Here is a 23,995-nt window from a genome sequence, read left to right on the forward strand (position 1 = left end):
GTATTCTAAGTGTATAATGAATTTTCATCTTTTACACACACAGACAAATTATTGTTTCATCTTTTACTTGGTATATCTGTAGTGGTGTGTCACCTTTTATATCTTTTGATATAAATTTGTTTTCATCCAACTTTGTATCAAGAAAATGTTTTTAAAAACTCTGAGTATCATCACCGGCGTCTCGATATTTAATGAAGAGGATAGTTCAGGCATCCCATCGGTAGGTCTGATTGTTTTTTTTAACATCACTAATAGTGTAAATATATTGTTACAGTTGATAAGTTATTGAAAAAAAAAAGAAAAATCCATCTGTTTTTTCTTGTAACATTTTTTTTCTATATCCAGATGTATTTATTGATGAATATATATTGGTTATATATATATCCGTTAGTATCCTATAAAATTAGATAATATAAAAATGGTATATTATAAAATAGAGTTAGGACATACATATTATGCAACAAAAGAGATAGCATGCATTTTTTTAACATGGAGTAGCTAGCAACAGTGAGTAGTAATATTTTGGGTGATCTGTATAGCTAGCTAACCTAGGAGAGAAAAGATACCTTGAGACAACCCTAATATATCTTGCAGAAGGAGAATAATTGGATCACTGTGTGTGTGACCTACTAACATCACCCTAGCTAGCATACAGGGAGCACATTAGTCATTAATTGCACCTGCAGAGATTCCCTTCATATGCGTGTCACTATGTTGTCTTTTAGAAAATCGATCAAGCTAGGAGAGGTCAACTCATTTCAACAATTGATCATCCACCGTTCATTATTTGCATATATCGAACAGCATTATCCCTGTAATGCGTAACACTCAACGAGGCCATCAATCTATACCGAGCTAGAGAGGTTGGGCACGAGAGTAATAGTCAAAGTTGTTTTCTTTAGTTTTCTAGAGTGGATGTTTTTTGTGCTTGAGGCATGATAGTGTGGTTATATCAGAACTTGTTTTTTTTTCTCTAATATAAATTTGACAGAGCTCCCACTGTCTTGCTCGAAAAAAAAAAAACTAGACCCAAACATCACTACTATACTGATCGTTGTAGAGCACCCTAGTTGCCAGAATTGAATTAATGTATATCAACATTGATTCTCATCAAACTCAGACTTCTATTTGTTGTTGGACGTTGCAAGGACAGTCACAGAGTGGATATGGTTTCAACTTTCAATAAGGATAATTGTTTGGTTTTTTCCGTAGAAAACACCAAACGATATTTTACAAATGAAAACACTAAATGATATTTTTGTAATAAAATATAATTTATGAATAAAACTTTTATATAAGTATTTTTGGTGATATAAAACCAAGGCTGAAAAATAAAATTAGATGGAAAAACCAAAATCAACTCCAAATTTAAAGTTGAAAATTTAAATTTTGGCTTATAAAATCAACTCCAAAGCGAAAGATGAGGTGAATTACTTTTCTACAAAATGCCCACAAATTAAATAGAATCCATTTTTTCACATTATCAATTATATGTTGGCATACTTCCCAATCTTCTAAATAATATGTTTGATGCAAAACAATTTTATATAAAAAGTTTCCCATTTAATATTTCTAACGAAAATCTTTAAATTTAACCCTCAAATTGATATAAACAATCAAACAATTTAGAGAAACTAAGCCTCTCTCGTTTTTCGCGTGCACGCTTCCCGAACTGCTGAATGGTGTATTTTTTGCAAAAAATTTCTATAGGAAAGTTATTTTAAAAAATCATATTAATCTATTTTATATTTTTTAATAATTAATAATTAATTAATCATGTACTAATCTATTACTAGCTTATGTCCCCTGCTGGACGGGGCCACAGTAGGTCAGGGAAGCTAGCTTATATTTCTGTTTTATGTTATAAGTTATTTTTGGCTATAGCTACATTCACTCATATATGGATCTAGTGAGAACCCAAACATATTATAAGGGGTTATTTAGTTCCAAAAATTTTCATCCAAAAACATTACATCGAATATTTGGACATCTAAATAGAGTATTAAACATAGATAAAACGAAAAACTAATTGCACAGTTATGTGAGAAATCGTGAGACGAATCTTTTGAGCCTAATTAGTACGTGATTAGCCATAAGTGCTACAGTAACCCATATGCGCTAATGATGGATTAATTAGGTTTAAAAGATTCGTCTCTCGGTTTACAAGCCAGCCGTGAAATTTGTTTTTTCATCCATGTCCAAAAACCACTTTCAACATTTAGTCAAACGTCTGATGTGACATCCAAAAATTTACGTTTCACTAACTAAGCACCCCCTAATATTAATCAGGTGTAATATCTACACTCCTATAAAAAGAATAGTGGTGGTGGCAGTGAATCTTCCACCACCACCTACACTCACTATAATTTTATAATTTAGTTCTCAAATTTTCTGATATTAAAAACCAGTAAAACATAGATTATATCTATATATAAATTCAAATTAAGTAACTATTTTATATAAGAAAACTTGATAACACATCATATAATCCGTAGCAAAGTACGGGTATTTAACTAATATATATACACTAGTAAACAGTAGCAGAGTACTGATGGAGTAGTGAGAGTGGCAGTAGAGAGAGTGCGTGGCTTGCAAGGGAATTCGTTTGAATTGCACGCGAATTGTTGTTTTGACCCGCAGATCGTGCGTACAACGTCGTTGCGCTGTTCTTTGACCACACATTTGTCCACCCTAAGTACTTACCCTGCACCATCACTTGTATAATAATCGATCAATTACGTGCCGTTTGGTCTTAAACATGACACCAATCGTGCCTCGCTTCTCGTGCTCTGCACTTGATTACTCTCTGAAGACGGTAATATATATTACTTCCTCCATTAAAAAAACTTTATTGTTGATTTTTTTTCTAGTCCATTCGTCTTATTTGAAAAAAAATTATTTAAAAAATAGAAAATATTAGTCACATATAAAAACCTATTCATGTTTTATCATCTAATAATAATACAAATGTTAATCGTAAATTAAATAAGACGACAAGTCAAATGTGATACCGGAGCATTATTCAGCAAAGCAAGCTAGTTGCTTTGGTTTGGCTCTGTTGTTTATCTTTTACCTTTTAGTTTATAAACATAAACAAATTAAATTTTATAGTTGATTTAGAATTTTGTTTTTTACTTGCTTTTAAATCATCGAAGATACACATAAAAAAGGTTTATTTATAAATTATGTTTTTCTTACTTATAAGCCATTATGGCTTAGAATAAGGATAACCAAAACGCGTTTTGAGGTTCACATGTGTGTTTGGTGAGTTCAGATCTTCTTCACAGTACTATTCGAGTAGTACGTGGTACTATAGAGAATCCTATTTAGTATTTGTCCATCCTGAAATTAACCAGGATTTAATTTACCTCGATTGCATTTGAACCTAAAACGAGCTTTAATTCAAGGATGTACGCTTGTGAATTTTTTTCATGTAATATTAATAAAAAGGAGAAATTGGATTCAATTTGCAATTAGAGACTCTTTGCTGTCAACTGCCAACAGGTGGCTAGCTAGTTCAGTCCTTAAAAAAAAGGATAGCTAGTTCAGTCACGCCAGGGTTCCATTTACCGTGCAAATAGCCAAAACCGTGACTCCACGCTCCTGTGTATCCTACAGGGTAACCACAAAAACCGTAATAAATTTGAATCCAAAAAATTTGAATTTAAATCCGCGCGGTTTTCGCGGCTTACCGTGTGGTTTACCGTGAGTAACTACTTGCTGGAACAACGCATGAGAATAGCGGTTACCGTGGTTTCCCGCACAGTTTTTGTAGCCGAAACCGCGGTTACCGTGAGGAAACCGCAGTTACCGCGAGGAGACCGCGAGTGTGATGTCAAATGCAAAAAAACTTTAAAAATCTAAAAAAATACATGAAAAATAGGAAAATATTTTGTGACTATATTTATGACATAGGAAAAATATAACATGTTATAGAGAAAACAAGAAAATTTTCACATGACCTTTTCTAAATTCTTGATATCTCAACATACAAACATACACCGTCATATCACCCTTCACCAAATAATTCACACCAATAACAAGTAACAACAACTTTATTTTAATTGCTGCGTCACAATTATACCTACTACCCATTATTACGACTAAAACTATTATGTATATACTAACATGCACGTATAATTTTTCTCCAAACATATTTTCCATATATCTATCGTCGTATATTTGTATATCAACATTATGTACCTTAGTGTCTAGTGTAAATTAATAATGACTCAACACAAAATATTCTTAGCCATCTTCCTATGAAATATTATTTGCAATAGGCTATTTTTTAATTTTGTTTCCCGAAATTCTCGTTTATGATTTTTAATTATGCCGGAAATACATTTTTTATGAATTTATTTGACAAAACTACACTATATATCAACATATATTTTTTTCATTAAATTTCTTTAAAATTTTTAAATTCTCCTTAAATTTAAATTCGGTTATCGCTGCTTACCAAAGCCGTGCCTCCGCGAAGGGCTCGTTACCGCGGTTACCGCGACGGTAACCGCGGTAACATGAACCTGGTCCACGCTCCTCTATCATGTTCATACATGTGTTTATATACACTTTGACATATAGTAAAATATACTCCCTCTATCAAAAAAAAACTATTTCTAGCACTCCACCTTTATTGTAAAATATAACTATTTCTCCACTTACCTATTTCTCAATCACCACTGACATTCTCCATTTAATTTTTTCACCTACGTTTTCTTTTTAACCAATCGTAACCATTCTCCCCATCGTTTCTATATATTATTCTAGTACCTGTGTTCAACTTTCAAAATACTTACATTTTTGGAACGGATGGAGCAAAAATGACGATAAATTTTACATTTTTACTAATGGTGACTGGCTCAGCGTATAGATTGGCCCACAAAAGAGAGGGAGAAGTATATGAGAAATGTATGGGCCTTAGTCCATATGGCTTTATGCGGCCCACCAAGATCAATATATTTCCTTTTTCTTAACTAACTTCTCCCCCTTAAAATATATGTAATCTTTTTTGTTAATCCTACGAATGACCTCTAGGATTACGTTGACGCAGTTTTGTATGGCAACAACAAATTTTCATATTTGAACCTTGAAAATATATAAGAACAATTAGCTACACAGTGAAATTTCAATACAGTTATAGTAAGATCTGCATTGAGACATTTATATTACACATATTCGGACTAAGTAATTACTCCTGCCTACCCAAAAATGAAAAAAAAAGTTGCTTAGCCAATGTTCCACTAATTATCCTGTTAAGAACGCAAGATTTTCTACTGATATAAAAAAACTCAATCAACATAGAAAAGACTGCCCTCACGGATTTGCACTAAGAAAAACCTTAAAGGGTGATAGTAGCCAAATGATCGTATTTGCACTTTATATACGTGCTCTTAACAATTTAGAAGGCAAGGCTAAAAAATAAATTACGTAAAACCCTTAAAATCAATTTTAAATTTGAAGTTAAAATTTTAAATTTTAACTTAGAGCAGGTACAATAGCAGAATATAAACCAGCTATAAGCATATTTTAAAGAGATAAGAGGGAAGAGAAGAGAAGTTGGCTACTAATGTGTAGCCAGCTACAGTATGGGCTTCAAGACAAAATGTGTCTATGACATGTGAGATAATATATTAATATTTTATAGGTAACTATTGTATGAATTGGCTATTAGATTTATTATAGATGAATTGAAGCCAATAGTTGGTTATACTATTGAACTTGCTCTTATAAATATAAACAGAAGCAAAAAGATAAGTTTAGCCAAAGCCAACTAAAGCAAGGCCACGACGAACCATGTCCCCTTAGAAACACCGACCCAACTCCTATGGTTAGTATACGAGAGCCCACCTACCATAGTTCATCTCTTAACACATGTTTTAACCAAAGGGCTATCAAACTGATCTTTTTAAAATCAACTCTAAAAATTTGATTCTGAGAGGAGTTTGAACCTAGAAGCTAAGTTAGTAGATACTGCTGACTTATATACATGATTTCTGGTTCACATTTTATACTTATATAAAATGTGAACCACTTACATTTTATACTTATATACATGATTTCCGGTTCCTAAGAGGGTGTAATTAGTAGTTGTTGTGTAAGATCTCCTCTATCTCTTTCTAGACTAAATGAGAGATATAAAGATTTAGTGAAAAAATGGGTTATATTCTTGTAATGCCGATGTTTTCCTTTTTTAATTAATTAATTCATAAAGTTTCGCCACGGGGCCTCCCTGCTATTTTTCCTTTTTTGTTGAGAATTTTTACTATTTATTTAGAGTAATTTTACCATCCTTGATAATGTACCAGGAGGTACCACTTTTTTCTATATAAAATTTGGCGCCCCTTGATACCTTAGATACTAGAAGATATCAAACTTTACATAGAAAATAGTGGTACCTCATGGTATCTCTTCGAGGATGGGAAAATGCTCATTTATTTATATATAGATTGCAAATTTCTTGCCCCAAAAAGGGTAGGTAGCCAAGATGTAGGAACACATTGAGCAAAACCACTGTGTGCCTACTGAATAATTTACAGTTCAGAGGCAACGGATCAATCGAATACAACCGCGTAGAAGAACAAGTGCACGAGCAGCAGCAGCAGCAGTAGTAGGTACACTACTAATGCGCGTTCAAGAACAAGTGGCAGCCATTGATCCGGATCTCTCCAGACTAGTATTAGTCTTCAGATCAGATCAGCCATGCAAATGTCAATTAGTGTCAGTGCAGCTAGCTAATCATTCAGCAGCTATATGGACATGGACGATCTCCCCTTTGTCAGTCTCTGCATCCACTGGTGCTGCTACTACCGATCAATCAACTGATTCCTACTACTGATTCGTAGTTGTGATATCTCGAAGAACATGTTAGGTGACCATGCCCATCCCCCCACACACACATACAGCTTTGTTTAAGATCTTGGTGAAGGTTCCTTGTTGGTGTGATTTAACTCTCAATTTTGCACAAATTTATATAAACCATCCATGTCTTTTAAAAGCAATATAATTAAGCGATTCTGGAATTTCACGGAAAACAGTTAAGGACGTGTTTGCTTTAGCTGAACCTGAAACTTAATAGCCGCATACGAAACGAGGTAGGTCATTAGTATACGAGTAATTTGCGTAAACTTGATTTTCATAATAAACTTTCATATAAAGTTTCTTACGAAATATATCGTTTAGCAATTTAGAAAGTACTGCACGTATAATTCGGGATTAGTAAGTCCAAACTTCACTTCCAAACACTGCCTAAATCTTATTTTGGTTATTTTGGATTTTAGTTGGCCGTCACCGACACCATACACCCCGACACATGGTTTTGGGACACTGTTCAGCAGGGGTCCATGATCCAGCATCAAGCAGAGATGAGAAATGTCAGCATTTGGTGTAGCAAGAAGATGCATGCCATCATGGCATGTGTCCCTCAACCTGCTCATAGTCAAGAAGGTTGGTGAGGATCATATGCATCCATCCATCCATGCATTGCAGTGTTCTCTCTTTCTCTTTCTCACCATAGGTCTTTTTGGGTCAATTTAATCACAATGCTTCTCACATGCTTCTTTGGTTCCTGCTCCCCTCTACTTGTGCATCTATCCAGATTTTCCAATGGCAGAAGCCCTGATGGTGTATTCTAGATGTTGTTAGGTTTGCTCCAGTCCAGAGGTGGCAGCATGGAAGATAGTACTAGCATGCATGCAGTACACCTTGCATTGGGTCTGAAATGTGTTGGGACTGATGCAGTTAATAGGTGTGAGTTCTAGTTGTTGTGTTGCAGGGTTTAATTAATAAGCATTGGTTGCTTTAGGAGTTTAGGTGGTTAGTTTAGGAGTTTAGGTGTACTTGCATTTCATTGAAGAATTAAGATGTGAGTTCATAATTGAATGTACTATCAGCTGAAACACAGTTGAGAATTTGAGCAGAATGTTCACTGAATTGACTTGATTTATTGTCAAAATGAGGTTTCACCTACCTACTAATGGAAGGTTGTAGGTAAAAGAACCTTCTTTTTGCAGAAGCCACTTGCATTGCTTTTCACTTCCTGGCCTTGACAGCAAACAAAAAAGAAAGAGTCTAGCTTCAAACTCCTCTGAATCACATCATTTTTCTCAGATTCCACCTCTGTTTATTTCCATTGGCATGATTTGGCATCAAAATGGGAGTAATTTAGGTGAACCAGGCCTTCAGTTTAGGTGTCACATTTTCACATTTCCTTCTCATGTCCTCCACAAAAGGATGGTCACTGCTTTGCAAAAGGAATTTGCTGTTGCCAGTGTAACATCAGGGAGAGGATATTATAGGTACCGTTTAACTACAATCTCCTTTTTTTTTTCACTTTCCAATGATCCAATTGATTCATAGCAGTAGGTCAATGCAGAGTTGATGACTGTGTTGCCAGTTAGAAACTGCACATTATTGATTTGTAAGTTGTAACTGATTTTTTTTCTTGTTTCTGCAAATAAGACATGCTTTCGTATCTGATCTCGAAATCAAGTAGGTAAGTAGCACCACAAACATCGGACGACTCACAAAGAAACACAAGAAGATTCTATCTTATTTTTATTTCTCCTCAGAACATATTATTCATTCAACAAGTATGGCCAATATTGCATCATTTTCAATTAATGCTTGCTTGACTTAATCTCACCACAAGTAGGGCCAATGCCATGTCTTGTCCTCCTGATCATCACATCATTCGGAAGAATTGCTTCAATTATGTGTGTTCCTCATAGAAGTGGCGGTCAGAAGTTTTACTTGATCCATTCATTAAATGTTGTACCATGAGTAATGCATCATTGAGATGGTACTTGCTTGACTTTGATCTTACCACAACTAGCTGGAGACAAATTGCTCAAATTTTTGGGCATCAACATCAGATAGAAGCATGGCCTGACTTGTGTTCGTTTTCATTAACTGCAGATAGAAATCCAAGATTGCTTTGGCAGAGGTTGTAAGCATAAATGTGCATGAATCTTCAGAAAATGCAGATATAATGCAGAACCATTAACTGAAAAAATTGGCATCTTTCCACAGGAAGAGTGTTCAGCTGAATGATCTTTTTCATCATTGTACTTATAAAACTGCATTCCATGCAAGCCTGAAAACAACATCTCCATGGATTAACAACCTTGCAGCTACAAGGTGTCTATCAGATTCTTTTGCTGATTTGGCATTACGCTCTAGTTAGCATAAGCACATCAGTTACTGACCAATGTCGTTTTGCGCAATCTTCCTACTATTGCTTATGCTTAATCATTATAATTTTTCCTGTTACAAAATTACAAAAAGACCAAAGGTGACACTGTCTTTGTTACAACATCATATTGTTTTCTTCCACTTGAGCGTTAAGATACACCTCTGATGTAGAGACTAGATTTAAATTCTACTATAAAAAATATCTCGGAACATGGTTGCAGTTATATTTGGAACATCTACTCTTTGAAATGGAAAAGTGAAAAAATAAAGCAAAAGTAAAGTTGTCAAGTTGCTGCATAAATGTCTCCGTTATAAATCAGTAATGGCTCTTCAGAATGGATTAGGTTTGGAAACGGAGTAATTTATGCTGAGGATTACACATGCAACGTACCTAATTCATTTGACAGATTCAGAGGCTTGTGAACTCATCATGATGGCGTCAACGCCATGGAAATATGAATACACACATCACATTTCCTGTACTCGTACCTCTCATTGTTCCTCTTTACTGTTACTAGATCGTCACTGTAATAGTAACCTCGTTGGGTGCACTGAATCATAAACCCAATTGTTGCATGATTAACTGAAAGACACCTGTAATACAATTTTCCTTCTTATTTAGCTCATTGGTGAACTGTCATTGAAACTCTTAATCAAACTTTGTATCAGAATAATTGATATTCTCTGTATCTTGTATTGTAAGCATGAAAGACGAAACTGCACAATGATATTGATCACCATCTGCAAATGAAATAAACATATCACTTGAAATTTCACCTTAGTATCTCTACTCAAAAACTGTTTGCAGAAACTGATGTGTTACTGATAAAAAGTCCATCATCACACATCAGCAAAGGTTTCAAATTAAATCATTTCTTGTGCAATTGATCTTTAGTTTTTTTTTCTTTTCTAGCTATGCTTGCCTTGGCAACTGGTTAAAGCATCCAGCTAGTTCATCACTGCTGCAAAAATCGAGTGAAACATGGGTCCATAGCACATGTTGTTTTTGCATCACATGATGAGCTGGTCCTCCAGGAGCATTAACTTGAGTGTTCTTCCCTGCTGTGTCCCCAACTACTCTATGCCCCTCAAATGGGGCAAAGCAACCTGCAGCAACATGTAAATGGCCAGTGGGCAAATGCATGGCAACATGGCATCCGTGGAGCCCTTGATATGGTTGATGATGCCTTTATGGAGTACTCCTATACACATCACCACCATTTCAATTCTTCTGAAGAAGATGAACAGAGCACTGAATTCATGTTCAGATATATTAATTATTCAGTACATGTTGTTATAATTGTGATCCCATGTCCTCTGCTAACTCAATCAGATTGCAGTTGCCTGCATGAATGGGTGCAATTAAGAACTCAACTCACTTGTGTATAGGTCAATGCTCTGGGTGAAGATTTAGGAGTTACAAAAAGTTCAGAGTGGGTGACATGAGAAAGTGACTGCATTAGCATGCATTCAAGGATAAACTCAATCCAGATACAGAACTATAACTTCCTCAATTGATACTTAATGCAGCAATCTATTAAGCATCAAGTATTAATGTTTATCTAAATATATAAAAGAGAAGTGTCAGTTAAAATCTCTAGTCCAAATCAACCTTTAAGATATGAGCTAGTTAGTTTTGTCTTTACAGATTTTGAAGTGCAGAAAAGAAATCATCACAGCTTAACCACTACTGTCCTCTTCTTGGTAGCATCATCCAGGAACATTGGACTGGGTAAACAAGCTTTCCCTTTCTCATGACCATCAGAAAAAGCAGCAACTAAACAAAAAAAAATTAAGACACTGATTAACATCACAAGCTGGAAGTCGAAGAACAATGTCCAACAGGACGCAAAACCAGAGCCTCTGAAGAATCTTAAATTAGCTATGTGCCACTGCATTTAAATAATCCATCCAAGTTCAGAGCTCCATGTTACCATGTTGCACTCCTCTGCTTGCAACTTGCAGATAACAAAATAAGTGCAGATTTATGACAGAGATATGACTTGTATGAACCATGAGCCTCTTAAGACAGGGGATCAACCCCTAGATTTGTGCTTAATTTTTCTGTCAAGATTCGTTAATGGCTTCATTGGGTCCTGTACTCATGTAAACTATGCATGTCCAGTTGACTACAAATTGTGAAAATTCATTCATTCAGAAGACCACATGTAAACTATTACTAAGACGTTCACAAAAATCAGTTTTTTTACTAGTAACATATCATTTAACTATCGACGACTCGAAGTCGAAATAAATATCTATTTTTTGTGCATAAACAATAAAATTTCCATGAACTAGAGAATGATAACGAGAAAATAATCCAGATCAAGAATCATAAACCTTTCAAATCTACTCTGCTCATTGTCACCAAATCCATGGTGAATTGGTGATGTACTCATCAAGTTTCACACGTATTTTGATTTTTGAGGACATGCATGCATGACCGTATATATACGTATACGGCTACACGAATACGTACATAGATAAAAATCTTACACTGAATTTACTTCTCCTCCATATATTTTATCACGTAGGGTGAGTACGTACATGTACTAGGGCGTACAAAATGCAAAGAACACCCCGGGAAAAACGCAAATTAGATAGCAGTACATACTAGCATGCATGTGTATACGCCGGCTTTTGGGATGGTTAATACGCCGGCGCGGCGGCGCGACGGCCGCCGGACTTGTGGCCGACTACCGTCGACAGCGCGTTCCTGACGGCCGACGCCACGCCGCAGCCCTTGACGAGGCCCTTCTCGCACTCGTGCTGCATCCCGAAGCACCTCGCCGCGGCGGCCGTGTCGTCGACGTCGTATGCGCCGGCGGAGAACGCGCGCCTGTGGTGGGAGCGCGCCACGGCCGGGGACGCCTGGTGCACGGTGAACACCGGCGACATCATCGACACGGACGACGGCGAGGAGTAGGACCACGACGAGGAGGAGGAGGAGGAGCACGGCGACGTCCGGCGCCGCCACGGCCGCCGGACCAGCAGCGTGATCCTGGGGAGGATGGCGCCGAGGACGCCGCCGCCGCCGTACCAGCCGCGCCTCCTGGAGATGGCGCCGGCCTTCTTATCGGCGCCCCTGCCGCCGCCGCCGCCACCGCCACCGCCACCGGACGCGTAGTACGACGGCGGCGGCGTGAGCGGCGGGAGCACGGCCGTGCACGGCGAGCTCTTGGGCGTCCCCGGCTGCGACTCCCACAGGAACGGCACCGACCCCGCTGACGCCACGCCGTAGTACACCCTGAACGACGGCACGGCGAGCGGCGCCGCCGCCGCCTCCTTGGACATCATCCTCGAGTACAGCTTGCTCCCCTCCTTCCCGTACACCTCCTCCTTGCCGTTCCCGCTCGCCATATCCAACACACTCACACTACCTAAGCTTCACTTCACTCAGCTCTCTTCTTGGCTAGCTCTAGCTAGCTTAGAGAGAAAAACACACAGCTCGATAGATGTTCTTGGCTACAGCAGTAGAGACTGGAGAGAGAGAGAGAGAGAGAGAGAGAGGAAGTGAAGAAGAAGCTGGAACTTAAAAGAATGAGAGGAAGAAGAAGCTATGCTGCCATAGGCAGTGGCAGCAACAACTACAGCAACTGTGAATATATGCGTGCCAAGCATCTACTTAATCATCTCTAATCTGCTATTTGTAATAATTTTTTTCTACCTCTGAAACAAATATTGCAGCAGCTGCTAGCTTGCTACAACTATTTGCAGTTTTTTTTTCTTCTGTCTGAATTCTGAAACATGCAAATGCAGCAGCATCAGCAGCAGCAAGCCACTATTTGCAATTACAAGCAGAGCAGAAGAAGGACATGGCAGCTTCTCCTTTCATGCTGATCTCTCTCTAATTTAGGCACTGTTTAGTTCCAAAAATTTTCACCCACGAATATCTCTTTAAATCTTTGGACACATAAATAGAGCATTAAACATAGATAAAACGAAAAACTAATTGTACGGTTATGAGAGAAATTGTGGGACGAATCTTTTAAGCCTAATTAGTCCATGATTAGTCATAAGTGCTACAGTAACCAACATATGCTAATGACAACTTAATTAGGCTCAAAAGGTTCGTCTTATGGTTTCCTGTAGCCGAACTGTGACATTCGTTTTTTTATTTATATCCAAAAATCTCATTCAACATTCGATTAAATGTCTGATGTGACGCTAAGAAATTTTCATTTTTCCAGCTAAACACCCCTTAACTCAATCTGGGATAGTGGGATAGAGAGGGAGAAAATTAAAGTGAAATGCATGAGATGAGCTGACTTTTGCAATGGACCAACCAGCATCTGACAAGGGTGATTTGAGCATGTATAATTAAAGGTTAATGAGAGAGGGAGACAGTTATGGATTGCGGCTTGCTGCTGTACGTAAGCATGGATTTGAGATTGTAGTAATTCGGAAAAGAAAAGGTTGGGTCTCCCTGTTTTCATTTCTTTGTCAATTCAGCAATAATGTCGTCGCACGTAATTGTATTGTGCAATGCACGCCGTTTAATTTACTAATCATGCTTGCTAATTGTTTACTTCATCAGCAGCAGTTGAAATGTGTTAGTATTTATTATTTATTAAGCAAGTGATATAATTATGTGTGATTTTGTTTATGAGCGCATGAAGTCGTAAAAAAATTGCAACGGTGTATATAATATAAGGGTCCGTCTCCGGCACATTCTAGTAGAATTTAATCGATACTATTGATCTATTTTTATCGGACGAATATGATTAATTGTACTATCAACTATATTAGATGCAGTAGAAATTTAAGGGGGTAATATTGTCCTTTTTATTGTGATCTTTATTGCTAAAAAGAATTTACAAAATACTTAATTAACAAAGTAAAAAACTCTTTTTTAATTAACGACTAAGATTAGTTCTATTGGTATTATAATACTATCAGTAAAATGCACCAACCTATAATATAAATGGTGACATGGCTTGACGATAAACTCAATGAACATAGTATCATTTTTCATGTTGCGAGTCGAAACTTATCTCTTAATTTTGGCATATGCATTGATATTGTTGACCGCAACTTTATTAATAAATAATCAACTGTACCTGTTCGGATTCGACATTGAGAGAGACTTGAAATAATTAGTGGTGTTTGATGTCTATATTTTATATAATGGCCATGCTCAAGCACCCTGATCCTCACGTATATATGGATTTCTAATGATCGATCATATATATGGTGATTATATATTTAATGTTGTTGCCACCCTAGAAAACGACTGTGCTCTCCTTAATATCTAGCTAGTGTGACATTATTGCTTCTCGTTTTTTTCGCTTATAGAGCTAAAATTTAAAATATTAAATTTAAATTTATAGTTGATTAGGGATTTTTTTAAGAGGTTGGACCTCATGTTAAAAATCCACCAAAATTCTACATTTTGGAACATTCCTAAGGAATTTGGAAGAAAAAAAAATCCATTTTCTAAAGAACCATAGAATTATTTTTCTATAGGAATCTAATCCTTCGAAACTCCTCCAAAATTCCTTTGCTCCAAGGGACGCCCTGATTCTTCTTAACTAATTTAGTATAACACCTAGCTACACCCCCTAGTAAGGAATAAATCTTTTTTCGGCATTAAAGAAAAGGTTAAATCTTTATGGGTGGACTTCAGTAGAAATTTTAAGTGTGTAAATATGTAAAATGGGAATGTGAGAGAAGCCTATATATACTCCTCCGTCTCTAGATGTTTGACGCTGTTGACTTTTTTATACAAGTTTGACTAATCATCTTATTCAAAAAAATTACATAATTATTAATTATTTTTATATTATTTTATTTATTATTAATTATACTTTTATACATATATAGTTTCACATATTTTATAAAAAAATTAAATAAAACGAACAGTCAAACGTATGTCAAAAGCCAATAACGTTAAATATTTAGAGACAGAAGGATTATATAATTAACCGGCCTACGCTGATCGAGCTGGACAAGTACAAATGGCAACAAGACAAAGCAAGCATGGATCAAGATTGCTAAAAGGGACAATAATCTCTCTCTGCTGTAGCTTGCTGCTAACTCCAAACATTTGCCTTATCTTGTTGCAGGTTATACTCGCTTCCTGTTGTACTGATGCAAATTAATAATGCAATATTACAACGACACAAAAAGTACATTAATATCATCATCCATGCATGCTTAGCCTTTGTCTGATATGCATGAATTAATATCTCGCTTTTTTCCCCCTGAAATTAAATGACTATATGTATCGTCGTCACGCATGCATTTTCCAGCTTGGCAAATATCTCCAACTTTAATTGAAAAATTATAAGAGTTTCATGATTAATCTGCTGGCATTATTACCAGCTTCAAACGTAATCCCTGCAAAACAATAATGTTGATGTGGAAAACAATTATTAGTGGAAACAGCTCGAAAACCCCGATTTACATTCAGTGAAACTTTGGCAATATAATTCAAAGGGGAATTTGCAAACGTGTCATTATAATTTATAAAGTTGGAGATATGTCATTGGTATTTCACGGACATATGAGGCCCGTATGAATCAATGACACGTGGATCAGGATGTCATATCTCCAATTTAGCAAAATTATAATGCTAGCCTTATAATTTACCCTTTTAAAATATGATTATCTGAAGTACGCGCCAATTTCTTCGTGCTTTCCTTTCTAGATAATAATTTGGAGGGGTGTGTTGTGTGTGTGTGTTGGGGGGGGGGGGGCTAGCCCTGATCCTAGCAACATCCCAAAGTCCTCCAACAAAATATTGTTTTGATCATGGTTTATCAGTTATACAACGGAGCTGATCTTGATGATATTTGCGGCTGACTTCCTCCCTGAGAATAGTGAGTGGGCATAGCTAGGCATATACATAATACATATAACTGTTCATTAATTGTTCCAGAAAAAAAAATAAATTCTTCACAGTACATTGGTGGTCATCTAGCCAGAGAAACAATTATTTTGACAGCGAAAAATAGACGTGTACCAATGATGTATATATGTAGGCCGTGCTACCTGTCCACGAAGCACGCGGATGCATGGATCCGTGTCCCACGCAATGGGGCACACACATCATGCACATTACCTGCAAATCAATGTAGCAGCAGCATGCATTTGCAATATATTTTTTTATTTTTTAGATAAGAGTATTTTTACTCGGCCTATATATTCAACTGGATATATAAGACCATTTTATTAAATTTGAGAACTTAGTCCACGTTCAAATAATTCAATCTAAAATTTACGCTCCTATAAAGATTTGAACCTAGACCTTGGGTGGTATAAGTCATTGCAACCACCAGACAATAGGCTACATTGCATATACATGTATGAGTGAGTTGCTGTTCCCATGCATGGGCAAAATTGAATTAGGTTGTACCTATCGTAGGGATTGGCCCCATAGGTAATTTAGATTCGTCTCTATTTTAATAAAATGAACTTAGTTTTCACGGAGTCCGGCAGATTAAAAATTTGGTTTTGTTTGGGCTAAGGTTGTGTATTGAAAAACAGTAGTAAAAATTGAAAGAAAAGTGATGATGAGAGTAGTAGTGTAGCACAGATAGGAGGGATTTGGATCCTCTTAACTTAAATACATAGGCGAAAGGCAGTGGTGAGCAGGGTTGTGAGTCTGGAAATTAAAAGGTTTTGTGACTGTCCATTCCAGAATGGATGAACAAGATATTTGTTACAGAATATTGTATCTGAACAGTATTTTACATTGTTCATATAGTAAATTAATTGTATTGTGGCAACCACAAATTACTGTAGGACAAGACTCGATTACTACCCACATTGGTATGTTTTTCATCGTCCGAAGTAAGAGAATCTGGTTTTAAATAGGAGCTAGCGATGAGACTATAATTATATAGAAAATGATGGATACAATGGTGATTATTACAGTAGGAAAGGCATAAGGATCTCCTGACGAGGCTCTATAATTATATTCTTCTGAGAGGACCGGTCAGATAATATATTTCATGTTAGGATTCTATCATGCATCTACTGTTGCATTTTGATTTTTTTTTCCCATTTTTATCTCTCACTCTGAAGAAATATCCACCAATCCAAACAAGCTAACACATTAATTAAACATCTACTAAGGCCGCGTTCAGCTCACCTCTTCCTAACCCCAGATCCTCTCGTTTCTTCACGCGCACGCTTCCCGAATTACTAAACGGTATAATTTTATGCAAATTTTCAATATAAAAATTGTTTTAAAAATTATATTAATCTATTTTATAATTTTATATAATTAATAATTAATTATGCACTGATATATTACTACGTTTTTCACGTTGAATAACTGACCCTCGTATCTCTCAGGCAGAACGCGGCCTAAATTGGTTGATGGCTTGATTAATTGGGATTTGGGCCATGGCCAGTTGATAATTAATTAAAGAGATGACCTAGTCCTCTCTTGTCCTCTAGGTTTGAATTATAGGATTCGTTTTTAGGTGGCTAATACCTTTCGTTGAATAATGCTAAAGCTTGCTGATCCTTGCCAGCATCTCAAAATTAAACGAAAACGAGAAAGAAACAAAATACAGCTGCAAATCTGACAAGTTACCTGAGTTCAGTCGTGAACGTTTCTTCAACCTCTTATATTTGTGGCCTCAAGTGTCCTCAAAACCTAGCAGGGCCGCAAGTTAATTATCGTCTCATATCTTAGTTGCTACAACTACTAATGTCTATATACACAACAACATATTTTCTTTCAAAAAAAAAAAACAAACAAACGTATAGTATTCATACGTCATGAATACTGAATACATGAGCTCTATTAACATTTTCAATGTAAAAATTAGTACCTCGGTATAATGTATCAGAATTTTGTACTAAAATTTTGATATCTCAAGCTACTTTTCAAAAATAGTAAAAAACCTCTGAATATATATACATCATGCATGTCCTTTAGTGTGTATATATAATAGTATAATCAATGCAACATTTGTTCTTAATTTGTCCGTAAAAATCTACTCATTCTGTGATGTGTCGTCAGTGTTTCTAGATCTGCAGGCATGTATGATCATCGTATCGTTGCTTTTGGGCTCAACTTTTGCGAAAAAAAGAATTAAAGAGGATCGAAAAGAGAAAGAAGCAATGAGTCGACAAAGGTGAATTGACAAAGAAAGGAGGGAGAAAAAAAGCATGGAGACGTGGAGTGCTGAATTAGACAGCATGCAGGAACACAACGACAATAATGATTCTGCACAAAAAGAAAATATTTGATTTGGTTAGACAGTAGTAGTGGCAGAAGCTTTGTTTGCTGAATCTTTGATCGCTTTCAATTAAGGCCAAATTAAACCTTACTGATTGATTTGAAGAGGCTGACTGTTTGGAAACCCAGGGTTGTTTTAGTTTTTAGTTTTGAGGGGTATTTTGTCAGTAGGATGATTATGTCTCATGAGTTTTCTGTCAGAAAATGAGATTTTTTTTTCTGTCATGTTATGACTAAATTTTAGGACTGACGAGAGCAAAAGTTCTTCTGAAGTTCTGAACTTTTCTAGGTTCAGTTAGCTGTCCAAAGACTCCAAACTAATTATACAAATTAATGGATGATTTGCACATTCTTTTCATTGCCCCCTTGTTCCTGCGTTAACAAAAAACAAGAATTCTGGACGAAATTTGGCTTGTGCAGAGGCCCATGGCCATGGGTGTGCAACACTTTGACAAAAAGATCGTATAAAACCATTTATTTTCCTAGGCCATTCATGTAAGACCCAACTAAAAAAGGAAACATTTTTCCTTGCAAAACTCTCCTGGCCAGACCATGTATCAATTTCTGAAATCCAGTCAGTGTTTTTAAGCAGACAAAGCAAGCCACCCCTGCCCCATTGCCTAGCAGACGTTTAAGGAGACAAAAGAGGCATGCTAGAAAACTAATTACATTATTCCTCTTATTTCTTTTAATTAACGTTATTAATTTTTGTGATTTATGTTTGACCTTTCGTCTTATTTAATTTTTTTTTCAAATATACAAAATTATAAATCATATTTAAAGATACTTTAATAATCAAATCATAACAAAACAGCAATAATTATATAAACTTTTTGAATAAGAAAAAATGTCAAACTTAGGTAAAAATCAATCGTGCCACGGCGCCAGTTAGAAAAACAAAAACAGGACGGAGTATTCAACTAAAATATGAAAAAACAAGACAAAAGGTCAACAAGCCAAAGAAAAAATAAAATAAAAGCTAGCGGTGGCGACGCTTTGGTTCTCAACGCCACTCCCGGTTCCCTTTCGCCGTAAAATTCCTGGAAATCATAATTTAATTTACAAAAAGTCTCTGACAAAAAATTTGACAATAAGAGTCGATATGTCCGAGTGGTTAAGGAGACAGACTTGAAATCTGTTGGGCTTCGCCCGCGCAGGTTCGAACCCTGCTGTCGACGATTTTTTTGCATTATATTTTTTTTACTTTCTCCCAGGAATGAAATATATTTCCTTTTCACTTTCTCCCTGGAATGAAATGTGTATTATTTCATTGACATAATACTCTGATAATTCCTTATAAGTAAAAAATTATTCACCGTAATCTTGTCCTACTCGTTTTGCAAAACAGAATCGTCCTAATAAAAAAAATGTACATTATATTTTTAAACTTAGAGAATATTATTTATCTACTCGTACTAGATGTTTTCCTCCTTGTGGAAAAAAAAAGGGAGTAGAGCCCAAAAAAACAGAGAGAGAAAGGAGCATTGTTCTGCACAGACGATTTGCAGGCCCAAAATTAGGCCTACAAGCTGTGCTTAATGGGCCAGAGTTATAGCTATGGTACGAGCAAAACGAGCCCATGAGGAATTAACATGGGCCGAAACTGTTCTTCTACTTGGCATGTGCGGCCCAACAACGGTAGCCCTGAAAGAGCCCCATTTTAGGCCCAGAATAATCTGAAACGTATATGACTTAACCTATTATTACATATCGAAGATTCAGCATTCTCACCTGAATAAGGTATTGAGTTCTGCTTGAATATGTGTTCTCTCTAAAGCAAAACATGCAGCAAAGTAGAGTATGCTATTTTTGTGATAAAAGACTAAAGAGAAAAAGATCATCTATTTTTTTATAGTTGTTTAATAATATAGACTAATAAATTAACTAATATAAAGTTAAAAATCTATTCTAGAATGATAGATGGTGAACTTCTATAAAAAGATTTTTTTTTAAAAAAAAAATACTTTCGTGGTTCGGAAATCATGCGCAAACACACCCACAAATCCACAATGGGTTTCACTCGGAACGAAACTACCAAAATCCCGGTTTATCGGTGGGTCCCGGTAGTCTGTTGAATCGGTCAACATTGGTCAAAATCGCTCTCGACCCAATCCCCTTCCTCTCCTCCACCTCTCTTTCTCTTTCCTGACCACGACGGCGGCGCTCCGGCGAGCGGCGAGCCCCGCACCAACTCCCAGGCGTTGCCACGGTAGTTCGAGCGACACCTCGCGTGGTGTGCCGCGAGGAAGGTGACAGCGCATGCAGGGGAGGCGTCCAGCGAATCCCCTCTCCGACCGCAGTTCCTCCCGGCGATCGACGTCCATGGCAGCTCTCCGGCGATCCCTCGGCGGCGACGACTGGGATTCCTCGGAGGCGGGGGAGTCTGGGTTTCACCTTTCAGCGTTCGCATCCCCAGCTATTGGTTAGGCACTTCTCAAACCCTTGCAATAAGGCTCAATATATGCTCCATTTTCTGTTCAGATTCAAAATGTGTTTCGATATTTCATCCAAAATTCTTGATAAATTTCTTAGCAATAGAATAACATCACATCTTCAGTTTAACAATGTATGCCAACAAAACATATACACATATCTCTATTTCTGCAAAATCTTGACTGCAATGCTTGCTTAGCACAATCAGCTATTGAGGAAAAAAAAATGTGATCAAGAACACGAGACCAAATTCACCATATACGGTGCTCTACATTTTAGCAAATACATTGCTCTGCTTGCATTCAGGTTAGAATGAGCCTCAAAATTTTCTAAAACAAATATTATTAACATCGACTAAGTACTTACGAACTATCGTCACGGTGAGCCACAACAGAGCAGTCTATTAAAGCTGCAAGTAATCTTGGCATCGGAGGCATATCAAGCTCCTGTAAACCCTCAAGAACCCGGACCACATCATTCATCGTTGGCCGATCATACTCATTTTCTTGGATGCACCAACATGCAAGTTTGCAGACTCTTTCAGCCTCTTCTGGAATGAAGTCACCATTTAGCTGAGGATCAACCAAACTTTGCACATCTCCCTCATGAAGCTTGCTAATGGCTTGCACAGGGAAAAAGGCAACCTGATCACTGTCGTCGTCATTATGTACTTTATGTGAATTTCTCCTTCCCGATAGGATTTCCAACAGTACCATGCCGAAGCTATAAACATCAACCTTTGGTGTAACAGCGACTCCGCTAATCCACTCCGGAGCAAGATACCCTATGGTTCCTCTAAATGTAGTCAAAACTCGGCTAAAATTCCTTCCCACAAACGCTGCCATCCCAAAGTCTGCAATTTTAGGAGCAAATGATGCATCGAGAAGTATGTTCTCTGGCTTAATATCACAGTGTATGATGCATTCATTGCAGCTATGATGCAGGTAGGATAATCCTCTAGCAACTCCTATGGCTAGGTTATACCTTGTGGTCCAGTTTAGGACAGTATCCTTGCTCTGAAATAGATGGACATCAAGAGAACCATTTACCATGTGCTCATACACAAGTAGCCTCTCATCACCTTCACAACAAAAACCAATCAATTTGACTAGGTTGATATGTTGGATCAACCCAATTGAGCTCACCTCAGCCCTGAATTGCTTCTCCCCTTGACGAGCTCCATCAAGCTTTTTCACTGCTATGATAGTGGAGTCACTTAGCACTCCCTTGAATACAGAACCAAAACCACCACCTCCTAGCTTCTCTGAGAAATTTTTGGTAGCATGACATAAATCACCGTATCTAAAGGCCACAATTCCACCACTGCATTGACTGTCATGTAGTTGTGCACCACAAAGCCCAAGTTTCTTCCTCAATATCAGTAAGAACAGCATGAGCATTACCAACACGAAACAAATAATGCTTGCAGCTGTAACAACTCCAACTATTGATTTTCTTTTGTTTTTGCTCGAACTTGGCATATCTTTGGCGGCAAGGCGAAGGTAGAGAACATCTTCAGAAGTATTATCAATGCCATCATTACTATTTACACTAAGCAAATCTCCACGATAGATAGAGCATCTATTATTTACATAGGAATAGGCATTGCAGGAGCAGTAACTGAGACAAGCTTGTGCACATTGATTCTGACTGGTAGCATTGTCTACATTTTGGGGGTTGTTGGTAGGCAATGCAACACGAGATATGGCATGGAAGACATCCGTTGAACTTGTCGTGTTACCGCAATCCAACGGAGTGTTTCTAGAGCACCCTGCTGTTCTATTATCAAGCTCCCAGTCTTGAGGTGACCGTTGAGAGAAGCTCTCCATGCAGTTACAGAATGGTTTTGCAATACCATTGCATATTGTGAAAGGTCCACAGGTAGCATACGCTGTGCAGGGATCAGCAGGTTGGGCATAAACCTGTTGCCAAGACTGCTTGTCTTGCGACCAAACATTTATCTCGATCTGACCAGAGATGTCTAACAAAACGTATACATAATATGACTCATCCAACAAAATGTACTGATAGTACTCTTCTTCATCATTATTGACATATGCCATCCTAATCCGACCTTTAGTCTGTGGATTTATGTTTATCAGCTGATTAAGCAAATCTATAAGCTGATTTGATGACTTCTCTGATGACCAAGACCAATACATTTTATAGGGGTTGCTGCGGCTAAGGACAATCCCTGTGTTGTCAAGCTCAACATAGTACAAGCCAAGACCTGGATCAATCAAGTTCTTCTTTGAGATGAACTTACGAGTAACATTGGTGAGCTTGTTCCAGCCAAACTTGGCTCCAGGAAGCAAAGCATCCGATGGGTTATCAAAGCTCTGCCACAATACATTCGATGCTGATGAGTTTCCTATCACAAGGTTTCCATCATTGGAGAGAATGGCACTGGTAGTGTTTATGGTGGCTGCTGTCTTATTGACAATGTTAGTGGACCAGATTATGGAGGCATTGCTTGAGATGACAAGATTGCCATCTCCTGATAGCTTCAGCTGAGTCTGATTCAGCCGGAGTTCAGTGATCGGGTTATCTCTATTTGCAACCCAGACAGTAGTAAATTCCGAGATGTTACTGAACCATATGCCAACATACCAACCGGGAGAGGTGATGTTGATGCCGGACTTGCTGACGAAGCTTGGCTGGAAGAAGCCGAGGGTGAACCTGCCATTGCTCGACACGAGCCTGTCGCCGACGGCGAGCGCTGCGCCTGCCGTGAGAGTATCATTCGTGGCGGAGCACGGCGGAGTGCCGTGCAGGGAGAGGAGAAGAAGGCCGAGAGATATGCAGAGAAAGTTAGCCATGGAGAAGAAGATGGCAGCTGGGAGAAGGCAATGAAGAAGTGTATACGAGGAGACAGCAACTGCATGTGTGCGTTGTTTTATGAATCACATAAAAGCAAGCAGCTTGGTCAGAACACACGCCTTGTGTAGATGCATGCAACTTGGATTGACACTTTGACAGGGAAGACGATGGCAACGACACTGGCTAAATGCAGGTCAAGTTTAGACTGATGTTGATTCAGACAGAGACAGGAGTACCAACTTGGCAACTTGAGAGTTAGAAAGGGAAGTGGTACAAATCCATGGGGGCAAAGCACCAAGCAGCTAGCTTGTCTCTATCAGCTTTGATTAGGCATGGGCTATAGTAACCTAG

General features: G+C 37.6%; 2 protein-coding genes and 1 non-coding gene across 3 annotated transcripts; 1 reads left to right on the plus strand and 2 right to left on the minus strand.

The window, feature by feature from the left end:
• Nucleotides 1-11,475: 11,475 nt before the first annotated feature.
• Nucleotides 11,476-12,934, minus strand: LOC102701450. Its single transcript, XM_040524434.1, has one exon. It carries the CDS (start codon nucleotides 12,553-12,555, stop codon nucleotides 11,845-11,847), a length of 711 nt encoding a protein of 236 aa, XP_040380368.1. The 5' UTR covers nucleotides 12,556-12,934; the 3' UTR covers nucleotides 11,476-11,844.
• Nucleotides 12,935-19,487: 6,553 nt separating this feature from the next.
• On the plus strand, nucleotides 19,488-19,569 carry TRNAS-UGA. Its single transcript has one exon. It is a non-coding gene; the product is annotated as a tRNA-Ser (tRNA).
• Nucleotides 19,570-21,149: 1,580 nt separating this feature from the next.
• On the minus strand, nucleotides 21,150-23,822 carry LOC102701727 (G-type lectin S-receptor-like serine/threonine-protein kinase At2g19130). Its single transcript, XM_006654967.3, has one exon. It carries the CDS (start codon nucleotides 23,641-23,643, stop codon nucleotides 21,187-21,189), a length of 2,457 nt encoding a protein of 818 aa, XP_006655030.1. The 5' UTR covers nucleotides 23,644-23,822; the 3' UTR covers nucleotides 21,150-21,186.
• Between the last annotated feature and the right edge of the window lie 173 nt (nucleotides 23,823-23,995).

This window comes from Oryza brachyantha, chromosome 5, assembly GCF_000231095.2.
Source record: "Oryza brachyantha chromosome 5, ObraRS2, whole genome shotgun sequence".
In the NCBI taxonomy this organism is placed as follows: domain Eukaryota; kingdom Viridiplantae; phylum Streptophyta; class Magnoliopsida; order Poales; family Poaceae; genus Oryza; species Oryza brachyantha.